This window comes from Callionymus lyra, chromosome 4 (assembly GCF_982586985.1).
Source record: "Callionymus lyra chromosome 4, fCalLyr1.hap1.1, whole genome shotgun sequence".
In the NCBI taxonomy this organism is placed as follows: domain Eukaryota; kingdom Metazoa; phylum Chordata; class Actinopteri; order Syngnathiformes; family Callionymidae; genus Callionymus; species Callionymus lyra.
Window position 1 is genome coordinate 24,518,802 of NC_141821.1, and position 17,733 is coordinate 24,536,534.

Here is a 17,733-nt window from a genome sequence, read left to right on the forward strand (position 1 = left end):
AACAAAAGGAGGAAGAAGATGCCATCAGCGCTGCCTTGACGACAGGTAACAGGTCAACTGACTGTTACTGTGACTCACGTTTCGTTGGAAACACTAGTGACTCACTCTCTTTCTCAGAGGTGACTGACACTGGCGGCAGAACGTGGTCCTATCCCACGTGAGTATATGAGGTGATAACATCTTCTTCTGAACAGGACGCTGGATGTAACGTGGGCGCGCATGGATCCATCATATGGCTCCAATGTTTACACATGTTTCTGCTCCTGTTGACCTTTTGGCGGTCCCTAGTGGTACTGTTTTTAGAGATGCATCAATGCATTAAACTTTGCAGCAGTTGGTCAAAGATATACTGAGAATTATTTGAAGTTACAGGGAAAAAAAAAAGAATGTGACACCAACCCAAGTAAAGCCTTTATCTCGTTTTGTAAATAAACATTCATGAGGTCCGGCACAACCGCACCCCTAGGAAGTGCTTAGACACCTGGGGGGAAACAATATCTTCAATTTCAACATCAACAACATCAGAATGATCATTCAATTTGTTATTAATTGAGAATTAAAATACAATTGAATTCAGAAACTAATTGACCAAATATGAATACGCAATTTGTGAAATGACCATGTGTGCCTCAAAAACTTCTTCTTCAAGCTGGTGTTAATAACCCTGTATTTGTATTTTTATTTGTGCATCACCTGCACTAATGTAAAACAGTGTGTGATCCTTGTAAATTATGTTTAAATCACTGAGCATTAAAATTGAGGAGTAAGGGGGGGGGGTTACTCTCAGGCTCCTGGCGTCGCTCAACAATCCCGTGAGTTTTTGGTGAGCTTATTAGCTTATCAAACATGTTGAGAACGATTTTCCTGCGTCCTTCACGACAGTCGTGGAAGGGGCGACACTCAACGAGAAAGACATCCCAGTTATTGGGATGTTGCACTGCTGCTCACATTAGGGGTAAAGGGGAGGTCAACCATAAGAAGTAAGGTTGTGAGGTCCACCTGGGCAGGTGAAGAATGTCAGCGTGTCCACAGCGTCGTCTGCTGTCATCACTCGAGCCAACACTTGATCATTGTCCTGATTTAATCAGCTGCACTTGTACAAAATATAAATTAAAACAACACTAAAACTGAAACACACGTGCTCTGAGCTCCTTCTTCGACTTGCTACAGAAGTGGGTCAGCTCAGACCCAAGTACTCATGGTCCTCACTGGCTTCCAGGAACCGAGAGTCTTCCTTGAAGTCAGTGTTGTCCAGGCTGGAACTCTGTGGGACAGAACTCTGAGCCGTATTCAAGTACTCTGGGCCCTGGGGCACCCCCCAGGCCTGGTCTTGCTCCTCGTAGTTTGGGTTGAAGAGGGTCTGGTTGGTGTCCTCCTGGTTCATGTAGTCTGAAACACACACACAACATGTCAGGTCACATTATTACTTCAGAGCATCACATGACTCCTACCGTGGACGAAGAGGCTCTCGGGGTAGACGGTGGGGTGAGTCGGGTCGGTGATGTAACGGCTTCCACCTCTGGCTGGATGGTCCTGGACACAAGAAGAACCCGGTCACACAAGTGTGTGCGGTGGGTTTATGTATGTGATGTGTGTGTGTGTTTGTACCGTAGAGTCGCATCTGTGGTTGTCACGGTGACATGGCTGCAGGTACTCTTCAGCATCAATGGCACCATCGTCTGAACTCAGGAGGCGGGAGTAAAACCTCCGGTCGCTGGGACTTGGAAGTTCCCCCTGTGATGACATCATCATCAGATTAATTGTCACAACCGCTGTGCAAGTGGACTCTGATGGCTGCGGCGCATCCAGAGTAGAAGCTAAACAAAATGTGTTATTATTATTGCTTGTGTTGTAACTGTCTCACTGCACCTCAAATATGTCTCTATTCCTGGTGAATGGAATAACAAAAAAATCCTTAAATCCTAATCATCTTCACCACCACCTTCTTCTTCAACAACATCTTCATCCTCACCTGGATCTCCAGGTATTTAGATGGGTCTCGGGCCATCCTTGAGAACTCGGCGATGAGCTCTCTGAACGTTGGCCGACTGGACGGGTCGATCATCCAGCCTGTAGCGAGACACGTGTCAGTCTGGTGATGCAGACCATGTCCCCCCCCCGGCTTTACATTTAACCATGATCATGTAGACGTCGATGGTGCAGACGGGAGGCTGAGGCAGTCGCTCTCCTCGCTCCAGGACGGCTGCGATCTCGCTGGCAGGAATCCCGTCGTATGGCTTGGACCCGAACGTCATGAGCTCCCAGACCGTCACACCTTGAGTACAGGCACAGAATGGTGAGAGAAAACCATCCAGACTGTAGTGGACCTTCTGTCCAAGAAGGTGGACTCACCGTAACTCCACACATCGCTCTGGTGTGTGTAAGTCCACTGCTGGATTGACTCCAGAGCCATCCACTTGATAGGAACCTGAGAGGACCAGAGACTGAGTGGGACTGGGCAGCAGATCCACGTTTTTTTTTTAAAGTTCAGAGTAGCACAGACCACTGTCTTTACTTCATATTCACCCATCCATCTTTAAGTTGTCTCTTAATAACTCACATCAGCAGTTCACTTACAGTAGCTCATGAATGGATGGAGCACATCACTCCCATCACAAGATCATGGGTTCCATCCCCGCAAGCGACACTTTTTTCCAGATTATTAGAGAGGTTGTTGTGTTGCTGCTGCAATATTAATACTGAACCTCTCTTTTTGTTCATGCATTACTTGTATTTTTTGGTGTTTATGTTTTCATTGTCACTGACGATGAGGATGGGGAAAGGGGGGAGGGGGGGGGGAGCCTATCCTAGTTTCTTTGAACTCTAGCACACACACGCACACATACATACATGCACCAACACACATATGCACACACAACTCACTTTCCCTCCTTCAGCGTGGTACTCCTTCTCATCAGCACTCAGGAGTCTAGCAAGGCCGAAGTCGGTGATCCTCACATGGTTTGGAGTTTTCACGAGAACGTTTCTCGCCGCCAGGTCTCTGTGGACCAGGTGACGCTCCTCCAGGTACTTCATTCCCTGAACAAAAACAGAGAAGTAAGAGTTTGTACCAGTGTGTGTGTGTCTGTGTGTGTGTGTGTGTCAACACTCACCATGGCGATCTGCACACACCAGTTGAGGAGCCACTGAGCACCGATGCCACGATGCTGCCGCACGTAGTCCAATAAACAACCAAACGGCATCAGCTGAGTGACGAGCTGAACCGAGGACGTCAGACAGATGCCGAGCAGGCGACACACATGAGGATGATCCACGCTGGCCATTACATACGCCTCCTTCACGAGCACAAATATATATGAGGTCACTCATCACAAGCTGCTGCCATGAACTCAGACAAAAGTCTCACATCCAGGATTTCTTGGTTCGCTTTGGGTGAAGTGGACTCTCTCAGGACTTTAATGGCCACAGGGATCTTCACTTCCTGTCCATCAGGTGTCCACAGACCCTGTCACACACATCAACACACACAGAGAAACACACCCACAGATCTTCACTTCCTATCCTTACCATGACAAAAACACACGTTAACACACACAGGCAGTGAAACAGACACATGCTCACAAACACACACACACATGAACTCATCAGTGTTGGGAAAGTTATTTAAAGTTATTTATGTAGCTCAGTTAATCTAAGTTAATTGTTACTTTCAAAGTAACTAGATATTAGGGAACATACTTTTTTTGTAAAATAGGGACAAAGGCAAATTTGTGTGCAAGCGAGTGTAAGATTGTTTGCTGTGTTTATATTATCAAGAAAATAAGTTTAAGAACCATCAATTAAATAGAAAATAGCATTAAAAAAGCGAAAAAGGAAAGAATGGCGCATTACAGATTACAATGGAATAGTACATAATAATAGAAAAAATACAGGTTTTGAGGAGGTGTGGAATAAATAAGTGAGTGTCATATGAAATACAATTAAGTAAAATGATTTATAACAGGGCTTGTGTATAAACAAAATATAAACAACAATAACAAATGATTACAATATATTAAAACAATTCCAATGTTTACCGATGGGTGCAGATGAGTGATTGATAGCAACAAGCTTATGAACTGATATGATTCCGGTGCTTCACCAAGTGAGTTAATCCAGTTGATCAGCAGTCACTAGCAGCGTATTTAACACGGATGTATGAGAAGCATTATGAAGTCGTGAGAGCGTGACGTCAAACACGGAAACCAAGTTATGCATGAGAAGTAACAAGGTCACAGTAAAGATACACACCTTACAATTTTGGACTAACTTATTAGTTAAAGCACTGGTTACAGCAAAAGGTAACATAGTCACTGAAACAAACTGTTTAATAAAGCATTTCTCCGAACACTGCAACACAATCAGACGAACACACACACACACACTCTCACAAACATTCACACAGAGGGAAAGCAGGATGTAGAGACAGATGTTGGCTCCACCTTGTAGACGGTTCCAAACGCTCCGGAGCCCAGAACTCTTGTCTTGGTCAGCTCCGTCTCCTTCAGGATCCTCAGCAGGGCCTGGTTTGGGGCTTGACCACTGGGAGTGAGAGGCTCCACCAGCTACACACACACACACACACACACACAATGCTCTGTTCCTGTGCAACAGTGCATGTTTGTGAGTACTTACCTCTCTTTCCTGTAAGAGGCGCCGCAGAGTTCTCTTCCTCTGGATTCTCTTTCGTCTGAGCACCACCAGAACCACCAGTACCAAAACCACGAGGAAGAGCAGAAGCCCAACCACCAGCAGAGGCAGCAGAGACTGAGAGGGGCCGCTGACCACACTTTTTAAGACACGACACACAACGCGCACATACAACAACTGAAATTCGCACCACAACATAACAGCTAAATACACTTACCCAGTACATCCCGACAAGCCTGGACCAGAACACCTGAAACAGAAAAGACAGGTGACTCGTCGATTAAATGGTGTCTCCAGAAGACCCCTGTCAACAGTTCCCCCTCCCTTCCAACACCCAACCATACATGGGAGTTGGGCTGGTATTGATCCATAACTGAAGGAGATCTCACCCTGAAGTGCAGTTCTGATGACACGACTGGCATCTTCCAGACGCGTCACCGTATTTCCAAACCACCATGTCAGAGTCTCCTAAAACGCCATGCGGGCAGCGGGACACGCAGTGAGGACCATCCATGTAGTGGGCACACTGGTAGCACTGGTCTTGACCCTTAACACCCAGAACACAGAGACATCAGGTCGTTCCCTCACGCATTACTGCTGACTTAGCTAGTACCGGTCCACTGCAGGTCTGGTTCTGCTTCTGCTTCAGGCATTCTGGATGACACTCAACACATACGCCATTAAGCTCTGCCTCCGGAACCTCACTACAGGGTACACACACACACACACACACACACACACACACACAGTCATATCTTCTATGTATGTTTATTTGTGTCTGCATCAGCATGTCTCACCTATGTAGCAGGTTGCAGTGGGTGACACAGCGCCCCCTACGGCTGAAGTGCCGACAGGAGATACACATGTGTGGCCCAGGTCCCCAGCAGCCAAGTTGTGAACACTGTGGGTTGCATGTTCGGTTGTGTTGCTCTAGACAGATGAAGGGACAGAGGTGGAATCACGTGACCAGTTTAGCTGCAGTGACAAGAACTCACCACAAAAATCCTGGGGGGCAATGTTGCTCAGCGTGACAACCTGGTCGGTCGACTTAAACAAGCGTGTCCATTGGCTGGTGCTGGTGTAGCAAAGCTCTGGGATGTCCTTCAGCATGACCCGGCCCGCGCTCACCTCCCGGAGCGAGCGCAGCCCAAGCCAGCGCAGGTTTTGGGCCAGGACTACTGCAAGGCTGTGACGACTGACACAATTCATGTGGGCTTACTACCCACACACAGTTGCAACATCAGCACTTCATTCTCTGTCGTCACTACTCACGAATGGGTAGTTCGTCCACGGATCAGTTCCAGGTTTTCAAAGGCAGACAGAGACGTCAGGTTCTTGGGCCACGACTGGATCAGAAGAAAACCTGTGGGTTGGACGTATGGGCATGCTGTGTCAGCATCTCTGCAAGAAACCTGCTGTCAGACCTACCAGTGATCTCCTTGACGGTCCTGAAGTAGTCCAATTTTCCCAGGTCCATGGCCGGGATCTTTTCGTGGGTGTCTCTGAGTCAAGAAATAAATTCAATTTCAGTCCTGGCTCTGATTAGAGCACAGAGGCTTCACTGGCCTGATGGGGCCTAAGGTTTAAAGACTCTCGCCACTAGACCTGGACCAGGTCTGTAGAATATAAGATGTTCTGGAGACTCACCCGGTGAAGGAGGTGTCAATTAGAAAAACATCTCCGTTGATTTTGGTGCAGTTCCTGAAAGACTCCACGTTTGACGCGTTGACAGCGATAGTGTTGATCAGAGAGCCGAAACCAATCCCATCACACACTGAAACACAGAGACGCACGGGTTGGAACCCAGTCCTCTACCATCACGTCTTCGGTCGTCAGAACTCTGACCTTTGGGACAGGGTCCGTCACACACCCTGCATCGCTGCACACCATCCTCCTCTACCTCAAACATGCCAGCTTCGCAGGTCCTCACACATGAGCCACGAGTCACCACGTAGTTGTCTGTGACAGACCAGAATCTTGAGCCAGCGAGGGGATCACATCAACACAAAGACAACAGAAAGTGCTCGTACGTGGACACGTCTTCACGCATGTTGCTCCGAATGTGAACCTAGCGTTGGGGTTGTTGACCACCTGGAAAGTTTTGGAGTCGTAAAGTTTCTCGGGGGGGCAAGCGCTCTTGCACATCCCATCGTCGTTGAACAGTCGGCAGGCCTGCGAACAACAATGAGCTTGTCACCCACAATCACGGCTGTTGGTTCAAGACAACCCAGAATCAAGATGTTCTCTGTGTCGCAGCGAATGCAAACCTCTCCACCTTTGATTTGTTGTTCTTATATTTAGGTGTGCACAAAAGTGTCAACGTTAACGACAAGTTAAAGACACTTCTTTAGGAGAGTAAATTATTTTAAAAAAGTCACACATTATAGTGTTAAGTCATCATCAATAGCCAAACATCTTGCATAATCAGCAAACAATGTTGAAGGAACGCCAAACCACGTGGTCAACGTAGAAATAATACATTTCACCCACATATTCTTCACTATGACCACAACAGTTACAGAAAGAGTTGAAACAGAACTGGTGTGTTTTCGGACTGACCAGACAGTCAGTGTTCTGAGGTCCAGTGCAGCCAGCGGCGCACTGTTCGTCGCAGCAGTGGCTGGGTTTAGGTCCATGACATCTGTGGCTGCACTGTTCTGCACAGTGAAGCTTTGTGACTGAAACATCAAATGTGACATGAACCACAAAGATGAACAACTCTGCTGCTACTAGTAAGTGCGAATGTTTGTGTTACTGTGATATCAAGATGTTACATTTCTGGCAGTGTTCTGGCCCGGCAGCCCAGCACGATCCGCTGACACAGGACTGATGACACTTTGGACCTGCAGCCAAGAGAGCGGGTTGGTGTGAGGGCAGAAAGGGGGGCACCAGAATGTACTCACAGGAAAGAGGACGTTGGTGCTGCAGCAGTATTCTCGGCTCACTGGACTTGTCCAGGATGTCCGACCACTCGATCGTCTCCACATTGCACAGCAGGTGGTTGTGGGACATCCTAACCCCCCCTCGTAGGATCTCTGTGAAACAGCAGCAGTTGAAGTACTGATGTCAGATTCTGCCCGGGCGGACCTCACCGGTCAGGCTGCTGAGCTGTAGCTGCCTCAGGCCGCCCGTGTAGTTGCTTGGAGACGACTGGTTCCTGTTGTAGTTGGAAATGACCAACAGGGCATAGCGGTCCTCGAACAGGTTCTGGCCGCGGATCAGTCTCAGGTTCGGCAGCGAGATAACCGGAGCTTCGTTGATTGCAATAAGCACATAGCCTCCGACCTCCTCTATGTCCTGAAACATCACTTGTTGACACGGACCAGTCGGTTTGATATGTCAATTTTGAGAGCTGACCTGCAGGAAGGACAGGTCGTGGTGCTTCAGCGTATACGTCAGCTCCAGGTTCCCCATGACCACCGTGCACTTGGAGAACCTGCGGACAAGGTTCTGGTAGTGGTTCTCTTGCGAACCCAGCACTGTAAGCTGGTTGCTCATACCCTGACAGACTGAGGAGACAACCACAGGGGGCACTGTTGTTCTGCGTTGACTCAACATGATTTTCACACAAAAAAAGCAGAATGTAGACCCCCTAGGGTCTGCAGACCAGGCTTTGACCTACATCACAGTACATCTGCTGCTCACATCTGGACTCACAATATCAAAACATAAAACATGTTAACCTCATTGTCAACTGAGAGGCGACCAGTCATGTTAGTCGCCACAAATCTAATCGTCTTTATTGTGATACTTGTTTGAGGATGAATTTGACCTTCCATCGAGGCTAAACACACACAAAAACACACTGTGGATCAATAACATTCACTCACACACAGATTTACAGCTTGTGTTTTTAAAAGCGGTGGGTCAATGACATCAACACACACAGCTTGAAGGTTCAACAACATTCAGAATAGTTGCGACAGAATTGATTTTTTTTCCACAAAGTGTCTGCGTGAGTTTTTGTGCACCATTAGTCTGGCGCTCACAGTTACATACACAAACCATTTAATCTGATTTTCTACTCAACGCGAGTCACAACAAGAACACATTGACCTTGTGACACACACACATACTTGTGGAATGTGACAGCAGCGCTGAGTCAAGAGTTTGAGAATTACCTCTTGGTTATGGGCCATTGTGTGTCAGTGCGAGTGTTATTCAGTCAGGAAGTATTTGTCTGTATTCAGATATGTGTTTACCAGTGTTTTTGGATGTGTCTCAGTGTGACTGTGCTTGTATTTGATTTCAACTTTAACTTTAGATATTGTATGAGACAAAATAAAAAAACGAATCATCTCCAATATCTTCAAAAATAAAGATAAATCAAGGTTGAGAGGGTCAAATAATAAGCAGGTGGGGGAGAAGAAGAAAAAGATGAAGGAGGTAGAGAGCCAAAGCACAATTTGGGGAAGCGTTTAAGAACTAGAAAAGAGTGCATTTCTGGACGAAAATGCAGTGTGAATGCTGAGCAGCATTCACACAATTGGTAGTACCGGAGTACCTAGTAGTAGGTGAATTAGTAGTGGAACTGGTAGTGGAAGAAGTAGTTGGATTAGTAGTAGTGGAATTAGTAGTGGAAGTAGTAGTTGAAGTAGTAGTAGTGGAAGTGGTTGTGGAAGTAGTAGTAGTGGAAGTAGTAGTGGAATTAGTAGTATTGGAAGTATTAGTGAAATTAATAATAGTGGAAGTATTTGTGGAATTAGTAGTTGTGGAAGTAGTAGTGGAAGTAGTAATTGAAGTAGAAGTAGTGGAATTAGTAGTTGTGGGAGTAGTAGTGAATGTAGTAATTGAAGTATAAGTATAACTAGAAGTTTAAGTTTAACTATAATTATAAGTATAACTTTAAGTCTAATTATTACTAGAAGTATAAGTTTAACTATAATTATAAGTATAACTATAAGTATAACTATAAGTTTAACTATAACTATAACTATAAGTATAAGTTTTACTATAATTATAAGTATAACTGTAAGTTTAACTATTGAGTAGTGAAAGAGTTGAAGAGTGGAGGAGTGGAAGGGTTGAAGAGTGGAAGAGGGAAAAAGTGGAGGAGTATAAGCACAAAAGAAGTATAAGTATAAGTAAAACTATTAGTATAAGTATAAGGCAGTAGTAGTGGAATTAGTAGTGGAAAGTAGTGATAGATGGAAGTGGAAGGAGTTGAATCTTGAGTTGAAGAGTTTCCCCATTGAAATGAATGGGGGGAATAAAAAGTGGTAGAACACAGAAAAAGTGGAATAAAAGAAAGAGGGGAAGAGATAAAAGAGAGCTAGAACATAGCTGAATGACTGGAACGAGCTGAATTGATAAAAGTTTGAACGGTTCAAATAGGATGAAATTTGTGGAAGTAGAAGCGGAACAAAGTTTAGGTCAGAAGAAGTAAGAGGAAGAAAAATAAGTATAAAGAGAAACAGGAACTCAATTGTGTGAATGCTTCCCAGCATTGACACAATGAGAAAGGTTGAAGAAGAAATAGATGGATGTGTGAAGAAGAAGAGGGAGAAGGAGCAGTTTCAGTGTATCTGCCAATCAAATGAGGTCTGAATCGATGGATCTGTTGTGTTGAGTCCTTCAAAGTTCTGTTCTGGGTCCTTTATTATTTTTGCTGCAATTTATTTCCCTGGGTAAAATCATTCAAAGACTCCTGATGTTTCTTACCACATTTTTGCTGATGACATCCAGCTCTACTGCTCTTTTGATCCAACTAAGCCCCAGAGGCTGAACAGTTTAGTCAGTTGTTTGCTATAAATCAAACAATGGCTGAGTGAAAACACTTTGCAGCTTAATGTGGAAAACAAAACTGAAACTCTGGTTATTGCTCCTGATAATAAGGTCCCAGGGTTGAGTCACTACTTGGGTGACTTAGGTCAGTCTGTCAAACTGAGCCCGAGAAACCTGGGTGTTGTATTTGACAAAGACATGTCTCTTGTTCAACACTGCAGAAAACTGACCAGAAACTGTTTCCTTCAACTGAGAGAAATCTCATAACTTAGGAAAATGTTGTCACAACATGATCTGGAGCTTTTAATCCATGCGTTTGTTTCTTCTCGTCTGGACTATTGCAACAGTTTGTTTTCATGTCTTAACAAGAAGGATCTGTCTCGCCTGCAGTTGATACCAAACTCTGCAGCGAGAATTCTGACCAGCTCTAGTAGAAGAACTCACATTTCTCTGATCCTTAAAACCTTGCATTGGCAGCCAGTTTCTTTCAGGATCAACTTTAAAATTCTGTTTTTTACTTCCAGATCTATTCATGGTCAGGCTCCAGCTTACATCACTGATCTGATCCAGCCTTACACCCCAGCTCGGGCTCTGAGGTCTGTGGATCAGAATCTACTGATGGTTCCTGAACACGCTTCTGGACCAGAGGAGAGAAATCCTTCCAGGCTGTTGATCCTAAGCTTTGGAACGATCTTCCTCTCTCTCTGTGTTTGATGGATCTACTGACTCCTTTAAGAAACATCTTAAGACATTTTTATTTGTTCAGGCTTTTCCTTGGTTTTCTGGAACTCCTGTGTTGTTCTCAGTGTTATCTTGACCTTTTAAGTTTATATTTTATTGAGTATTGTTTTGATTGTTTAAACGCTTTGAGACCCTGGTCTGGAAAAGCGCTCTATAAATATAAATTACTTATTTACTTACATGGAAAAAGCAGGGTCAAAGATAAATAAAGTAGCAGATTTAAGATGAAAAGGAAAAATGGAGAGTGAAGAGGAAGAATATTGAAAAAAGGTTGAGGAGAGAAAAGATCCATAAGGAGAGGGATAAGAGAAGAAGAAGATGGATTGGGAAAGAAGAACCTGGTTAAGGAGGGAAGAAAATGAAAGTGCTTGTTTGTTTGTTGATCTACAGGTTTGTCTCTTCAGATCTTTATGTTGCAACTGAAATTCCACAGAACTTGTTCCGTCCTGCAGATGACAGGTCGTCATGGCGACCTACCGCCAGCGCTTAACAGGCGTGTTGCTGCAGCGACTCCTGTGACCGTAGTGATCGGGCCGGTCTCAGTGATAGAACGTTCAGAACCTGTCGAGTCAGCAGTTCAATAATCCTGGGGAACATTCCGAAGATTCCCGACATTTCCCCTTCTCCTACCCATGCGACGTCACGAGGCCTCACACACGCCCTCTAGTGTCTGTAACACGCTAGCTGCTATTAGGTTAAGCTGCACAATGTTTGGTCAAACACATGTCGGAGTGGGAACGCATCTATAGGCAATAATCACTTATAAGATTTGAATTAAAAATTAAAAAAAAAAAGCTGTACTTTATGTCACAACCAAAACACATTAAATAAACACGCAGCGTAAACACGCACTAACCTAAATTACAAACTTAAAACAAACACAGTGTAAGCAGGTCGACAGGTGTGTTAAAGGTCACACTGTTTTTTGGTGTCTCGAAGACGTCATCACTCGGTGGTGGGGTTGCCCGGTCCACCTGGCCCAGGTGATGCAAGTTCAGCAGGTCAAGACTCGAGGAAGAAAAGGTACGACCTACCTGTCCTGCCGGTCCTGGAGCTCAAGCACACCTTAAGAATCACCATTGTCAGCGACAGCAACCGCAGCGGATCGGTTCCGCAAAGTTTCATGTCGTCTCGAGTCGTCACTTATTATACCGCCCAAAGTTCCACTTCTGGCTTCAACCTGAGACCCATCCAGGCCCAGGACAGGAGGTTCTGGTGGCCACGGATGCTGCCGGTACCGATGAGGAACTGCACCTGGTGCTGCTGACTCGTGCAGACTGTCCACACTGACTGTGGGACGGGCAGCACATACACGCCACGCACGGAGGCGCGCGCACACTCACTTGCATACGCGCGTACCAAAGACGTGCGCGCCCGCAAAAACTAACCTTAAACAGAGAAATGCGCAGAGACGAATGATGTACACAGTCGTTTGTAGGTCCTGAAAAAATACACTGTTTGGGCGATTTCAACGTTTTAGAAAATGTATTTATTTGAATGTACTCCAGAGTAATAAGTCACGCACTTGGTTTGACGCGACACTCGAGGGCGTGTTGGAAACTTGAGGTTGACAAGCAGAGGAAACATATGTGTTCTGATGATCAGTTTCAATTCACAATTTATCCTCGTGTCCTTTTCAAAATCAACAAATGTTCAGATTTACAAAATACCTTAAAAACAATATAAAAAATATTGTTTTTGAGGTATTTGTCTCCAAAACTTCAGAAAACACGGCATATTGGTATCATTATATTAATCAGAAAGTCTTTGAAAGAGCAAAGTTTCTTGCATTTCACTGTAGAAATATTGGGTTATTGTTCTCTAACTTCACTGTAATTATGTCATTTAAATTATATGTCTAATGATATGTCTTCACTGTAGTATTAGGTCAAGCCTCCTAAAAGGGTTAATATTGTAAGTAATTTAGTGAGTAAGTAATTTGTATTTGTATAGCGCTTTTCCAGACCAGGGTCACAAAGCGCTTAAACAATCAAAACAATATTCAATAAAGTATATACTTTAAAGGTCAAGATAAAACTGATAACACAACAGGAGTTCCAGAAAATCAAGGAAAAGCTATATGACATTCACCAGGTTTTAAACTATAAGTTAAAAAATACTTTACAGTGGAGATATCGATTAATTTGCCCAGTAGGGTCAATTTCCTTTAAGATATACTATTAATATATCCCCAGTTATAGTTTAAGACCATCATGAAAATCAAGTCAGATATTTATCAATTTTTAAGGTGTCTTATGAATTAATTCATACATATTGCGACATATCTGATATAATAACAGTGTAGTTAGAGGACAATAAATCAGTATTTCCACGGTAAAATTAAATCATCTTTGCTCACTCCTATATCAAGATTAAAAAAAATTAAAATAATAATAACAATAGGCCATGTTTTCTGATGATGTTTGTAGAAAAAAAAACCTTCATACCGAATTACGTTAAAATCTAAACATGAAAGTAAGTAAGTAATTTTTGTTTGTATAGCGCTTTTCCAGACCAGGGTCACACAGCGCTTAAACAATCTAAACAATATCCAATAAAGTATATACTTTAAAGGTCAAGATGAAACTGATAACATAACAGGAGTTCTAGAAAATCAAGAATAAATGGGGAATTCTCCCACTCGTCACTTTGTAATCAAGATCATTATCTGGTATTTTCTCTGTTGTTAGGTTTCTTGAATAACACCTTCACAAAAGTGCATTTCTTTTGTAAAAGTTGCAACTGGATGGTGGATCCGCAGTTGCTGCAGACCTGAGCAAAGGCCCTGGTCGGGGCCAGTGTGCCTGTGAAGGGGGGGACAGTTGAGGACATGACCAGGTGTTTGCTGCCCTCTGGCGGCCAATTGATTCACATGCACAATTCAAATCGAACCCCATCTCTTTCTCCGGCTACAGACAGACGTACGAAAATGAACGCGCACCAGTGCGACGTCATGACGTCACGCCAGCCTGGGCGTGGGCTCTGCGAGTCACGTGACGCAGGCCTTTGTTGACGTGAGAACAGACGAGTCCGCACCTCCGAGCGACCGTCCCGGCTCCTGCGCGTCCGCATCGCCTTCTCTTTTCTCGGTACCGAGGCTGCGGGTCCAACAACGGGTGCTTCTTCGTGACCGGCCTTAGCGACCGAACCCGTCCGAGACGATCGAGGTTCGGGGGGTCTGCGGGAGCTCGGGGATGTGAGAGGCTCTGCTGGGGGCGGAGGTGTGTGAGTGGGGGGTCGGTGTGTGGAGCCCCGGGGCCTTGCTCGGCTTTGTTATCCAGGACTCGCTGCTGCTTCGTCATTTCGTGGCGAATGTGCAGAGACTGCTGGTCCAGACGAGGAGCCATGAGGCCGGGGAGACTGTAGCCTGAACCACAAGAACCCGCAGCGTGATCTCGAGAGAAGAAGGAGTCCCTGATCCCCCCTGAGTCCTCATCCACCATGGCTTCGCTGATCCGGCTCTCCTGCCTGCTGCTGCTGCTGCTGCCCGTCGCCAGGACCTCCTTTCCCCGTGCTGGGGGCCCCGACTGCACCCCAGGCAGGATCGACTGTCCAGGTGAGACCCGGCGCCTCCGTGACGTCATATAGATGGTCAGAGTTTAGTAGTTACCGTGACGACAGCAGCAGCATAGAAGAGAAAGATTGCAACAAAAAAAAAATAAGGTAGTCATGACAACATGACGTATGAAAATTACACCTGCAGAGAAAAATCTGGAGCGACTCTTGAGTGTGTGAGTGTGTGAGTGTGTTTGTGTGAGTGTGTTTGTGTGAGTGTGTTTGTGTGTGTGTGTGTGTGTGTGTGTGTGTGAGAGAGAGAGAAAGAAAGAACTCAGTTAATGACAGGCCCAGATTGTGATCACAGGACTTGAGATCAAAGCATGAGAGTCAAGGGAGTTTGAGCAGCTTCGGTTCTGAACATGTGGAACATCCAAGTGGTCGAGTTGGCCCGGCTAGCTACTCTTGTGGTTTTGGCTTCTATCGAGGGCTGAGGTCTCATGTGGGCGGTCAGAATAAGAGAGGGGGGCTTCCTTGAATGGTGACTAGGAGTCGGTGACCTGAAACTACGCTCGGCGGCGGGTGACGTCTGAGCAGCAGTGACTGGAGAGCGACCACTTCAAACACACTACTCTCTCTCAGCTAGACAAGGGCGGGGTCACGGCTCTGTTATTACTCGCATCACCGAGTCGGCCAATCAGCTCTGAAGTGTGTGTGTGTGTGTGTCACTCATTCATGTTCCAGACGTGTCGGAGAAGAAGAGCGACCTGCGAGTGTGCGACGCCGGGACCTGCCGGTTCGGAGGGACCTGCCGTGAGAACGGCGCCGACATCAAGTGTGTGTGTCAGTTCCATGTGAGTGTCTCAGGTCCTTGCCTCAGGAGCTCAGAGGGCCCCCAGTAAAACTGTGTGTGTGTGTGTGTGTGTCAGTGTCATAAGAAGTACCTACCCGTGTGTGGTTCCAATGGCGACACGTACCAGAACGAGTGTTACCTCCGTCGAGCTGCCTGCAAAAAACAGCGAGCCATTGGCATCATGTCAGAGGGGCCCTGCTACCATGGTAACGCACTCGTAAACAAAATCAAGTGGGTCGCGGTTGATGTTCTTTATTCATTTTTTAAATCTTTTGTTAATAGATGGAGGATCAGGATCTGGAGACGGAGGTAAAAAACAAACAATGAAGATGATAATGAAGATGATGATGATAATGTTACCTCCACAGATGATGATGATGATGATGATGATAATGTTACCTCCACAGATGATGAAGGCTCTGGTCGAGGGAAAAAAGCTTCTAAATGTGGAAACTGCAAGTTTGGAGCCGAATGTGATGAAGACTCAGAAGACCTGCTGTAAGAACACACCATTTTCCTCTCTTTTTTTTTATCAGCAGCAATTCAGTGTCATTTATTGTGTGCGTTTGTGTGTAGCTGCATGTGCAACATTGTTTGTAACGGACACAACGACAACCTGGTTTGTGGCGGCGACGGCGTGACGTACGACACGCCGTGTCACGTCAGAGAGGCTTCCTGTCTGAAGCAGGTCAAGATCGACATCAAGCATGTGGGCCGTTGTCAAGGTACCATCCACGCATGTGCAAACTCAGTCACACACACACACTGATTAACCAACACACACACATCCAGTCTAACATGGCGGTGTGTCAACAGATAAGAGCAGAAAGGATGACGGTGGGAAGAAAATAGTGGTTCAAGGTAAGATCTGGTTGTTTATCATCTGAAGCTCCTGCAGCAGCCAAACTCAATCTGGTGTATTTTCCAGCCGTTTCCAAGCCCGGTGAGGGGGAGGCGTTGGATGAGAGCCCAGCCCCCTGTCCTGACGACTACAGCCAGTTCTGCGAGCATGGAGTGTGTGAGATGATCCACAAGCTGCCGACCTGCAGGTAAGGCTTATGTGACTAACATGTGATGACCTGATGTTTAACGTGCGAACAAATGTTCTGACAACAATTTTGTGTGTGTGGAGGTGTGCGTCAGGCTATGGCGGTTCTCAGTGTGACCAGCTGCTGGACTTCAACATCCTCTACGTGGTCCCGAGCGGTCAAAAGCTTCATTACGTTCTCATCGCCGCCATCATCGGAGCTGTGCAGATCGCCATCATCGTGGCCGTGGTGATGTGCTTCACCAGGTGAGTGTGACCGTGTGTCTGTTGCATTCAATGGCCACACGAGGGAGACAGTGAGCTCGTCCAAGTGCACTCTGGAGCACAGCTGTTGGATGGTCTCTCTTGGGAAGCCTGCTAACCTGCTGTCTCTCGCTTGCAGGAGGTGCAGCAGAGCAAAGCGTGGCCGGCGGCAAAAGCATCTGGGTCACTTCCCACCCGGGACCTCGTCCAGAATCATGTAGCTGTGGCCACCAAAAGGACTCCGGAGCACTGTGGCTGTATTTCTTTCCTGTCAGACTTGTTTTGAAGGATTATCGTTTTCTGCTCTGCAGACGGTTACCCATATGCTGGAGTGCAAGAGCAGAGTACCTGGAGTAGGTGAAATTGTTAAGAGTGCAGCCAGAGGAGTACCACGAGCAGACCAGACTCAGTTTCATAACTGTTTACTTTGTGTACTTCTGCTTTTAATTACTGTTCCATACGAATACAGGAGGATACGCAGTAAACTGAAAGACGACGTGTCTGCACACTTGTCGATAAGACATTGTTGCAGCAAAAGTTTGTCACGAATATTAAATTATACGTAGAGTAGCCTGAACACGGATGTAGCGAACATGCTAATGAAGTGTAAAGCTGTTGTGAACAAGGCGCCCTGCTCGTCGTGGACCTCCTCTTCTCATGTTTTTTTGTATTGTTTAACACTACATTGTTTTTTTTTTACCTCGTTTGTACGACTGAAACCAAAATGCTGTTTTTTTCTACGATGACAACTTTTGTGGTGCGTTGATGAGTGTTACCCACTCTTCGGATGATGTCATTCCGGAACTGGATTCCAACGAAACTGTGTTAATTTAACGTTTTTTCTAAGTGTCGTGGTGAAATGTTGTTAGAAGATTCCCGCCGGGCGCGGTCCCGGGACTCTAAGGGGTCTCGTAGTCATGGCATGAAGATGTGTTTGTTAGTGTCGTAGTTTCTTCCAAATAAAGTTTTCTCCTTCACT

General features: G+C 45.7%; 2 protein-coding genes across 3 annotated transcripts; one reads left to right on the forward strand and one right to left on the reverse strand.

Moving 5' to 3' along the window:
* Positions 1–399: 399 nt before the first annotated feature.
* On the reverse strand, positions 400–12,402 carry LOC148082181 (melanoma receptor tyrosine-protein kinase-like). Of its 2 annotated transcripts, none has more exons than XM_087789295.1 (27): positions 12,150–12,402; positions 8,008–8,086; positions 7,743–7,947; positions 7,554–7,685; positions 7,425–7,493; positions 7,210–7,328; positions 6,681–6,822; positions 6,496–6,609; positions 6,298–6,424; positions 6,079–6,152; positions 5,923–6,013; positions 5,646–5,845; positions 5,448–5,580; positions 5,264–5,354; positions 5,040–5,197; positions 4,868–4,900; positions 4,636–4,789; positions 4,443–4,565; positions 3,368–3,466; positions 3,114–3,296; positions 2,884–3,039; positions 2,353–2,428; positions 2,129–2,275; positions 1,973–2,070; positions 1,609–1,734; positions 1,452–1,533; positions 400–1,389 (listed from the first exon to the last, which is right to left on the reverse strand). In XM_087789295.1, the coding sequence occupies exons 2-27, from the start codon at positions 8,062–8,064 to the stop codon at positions 1,178–1,180; spliced, it is 3,201 nt and encodes a 1,066-aa protein (XP_087645421.1). In that variant the 5' UTR covers positions 8,065–8,086; positions 12,150–12,402; the 3' UTR covers positions 400–1,177. The 2 variants fall into 2 exon arrangements, with proteins under 2 accessions (XP_087645421.1, XP_087645420.1); XM_087789294.1 differs by having other exon boundaries at positions 8,008–8,159.
* Positions 12,403–14,126: 1,724 nt separating this feature from the next.
* Positions 14,127–17,731, forward strand: LOC148082182 (tomoregulin-1-like). Its single transcript, XM_087789297.1, has 10 exons — positions 14,127–14,671; positions 15,355–15,464; positions 15,540–15,669; positions 15,746–15,772; positions 15,871–15,961; positions 16,040–16,188; positions 16,280–16,324; positions 16,392–16,512; positions 16,596–16,757; positions 16,894–17,731. Exons 1-10 carry the CDS (start codon positions 14,557–14,559, stop codon positions 16,973–16,975), a joined length of 1,032 nt encoding a protein of 343 aa, XP_087645423.1. The 5' UTR covers positions 14,127–14,556; the 3' UTR covers positions 16,976–17,731.
* The last annotated feature ends 2 nt before the right edge of the window (positions 17,732–17,733 follow it).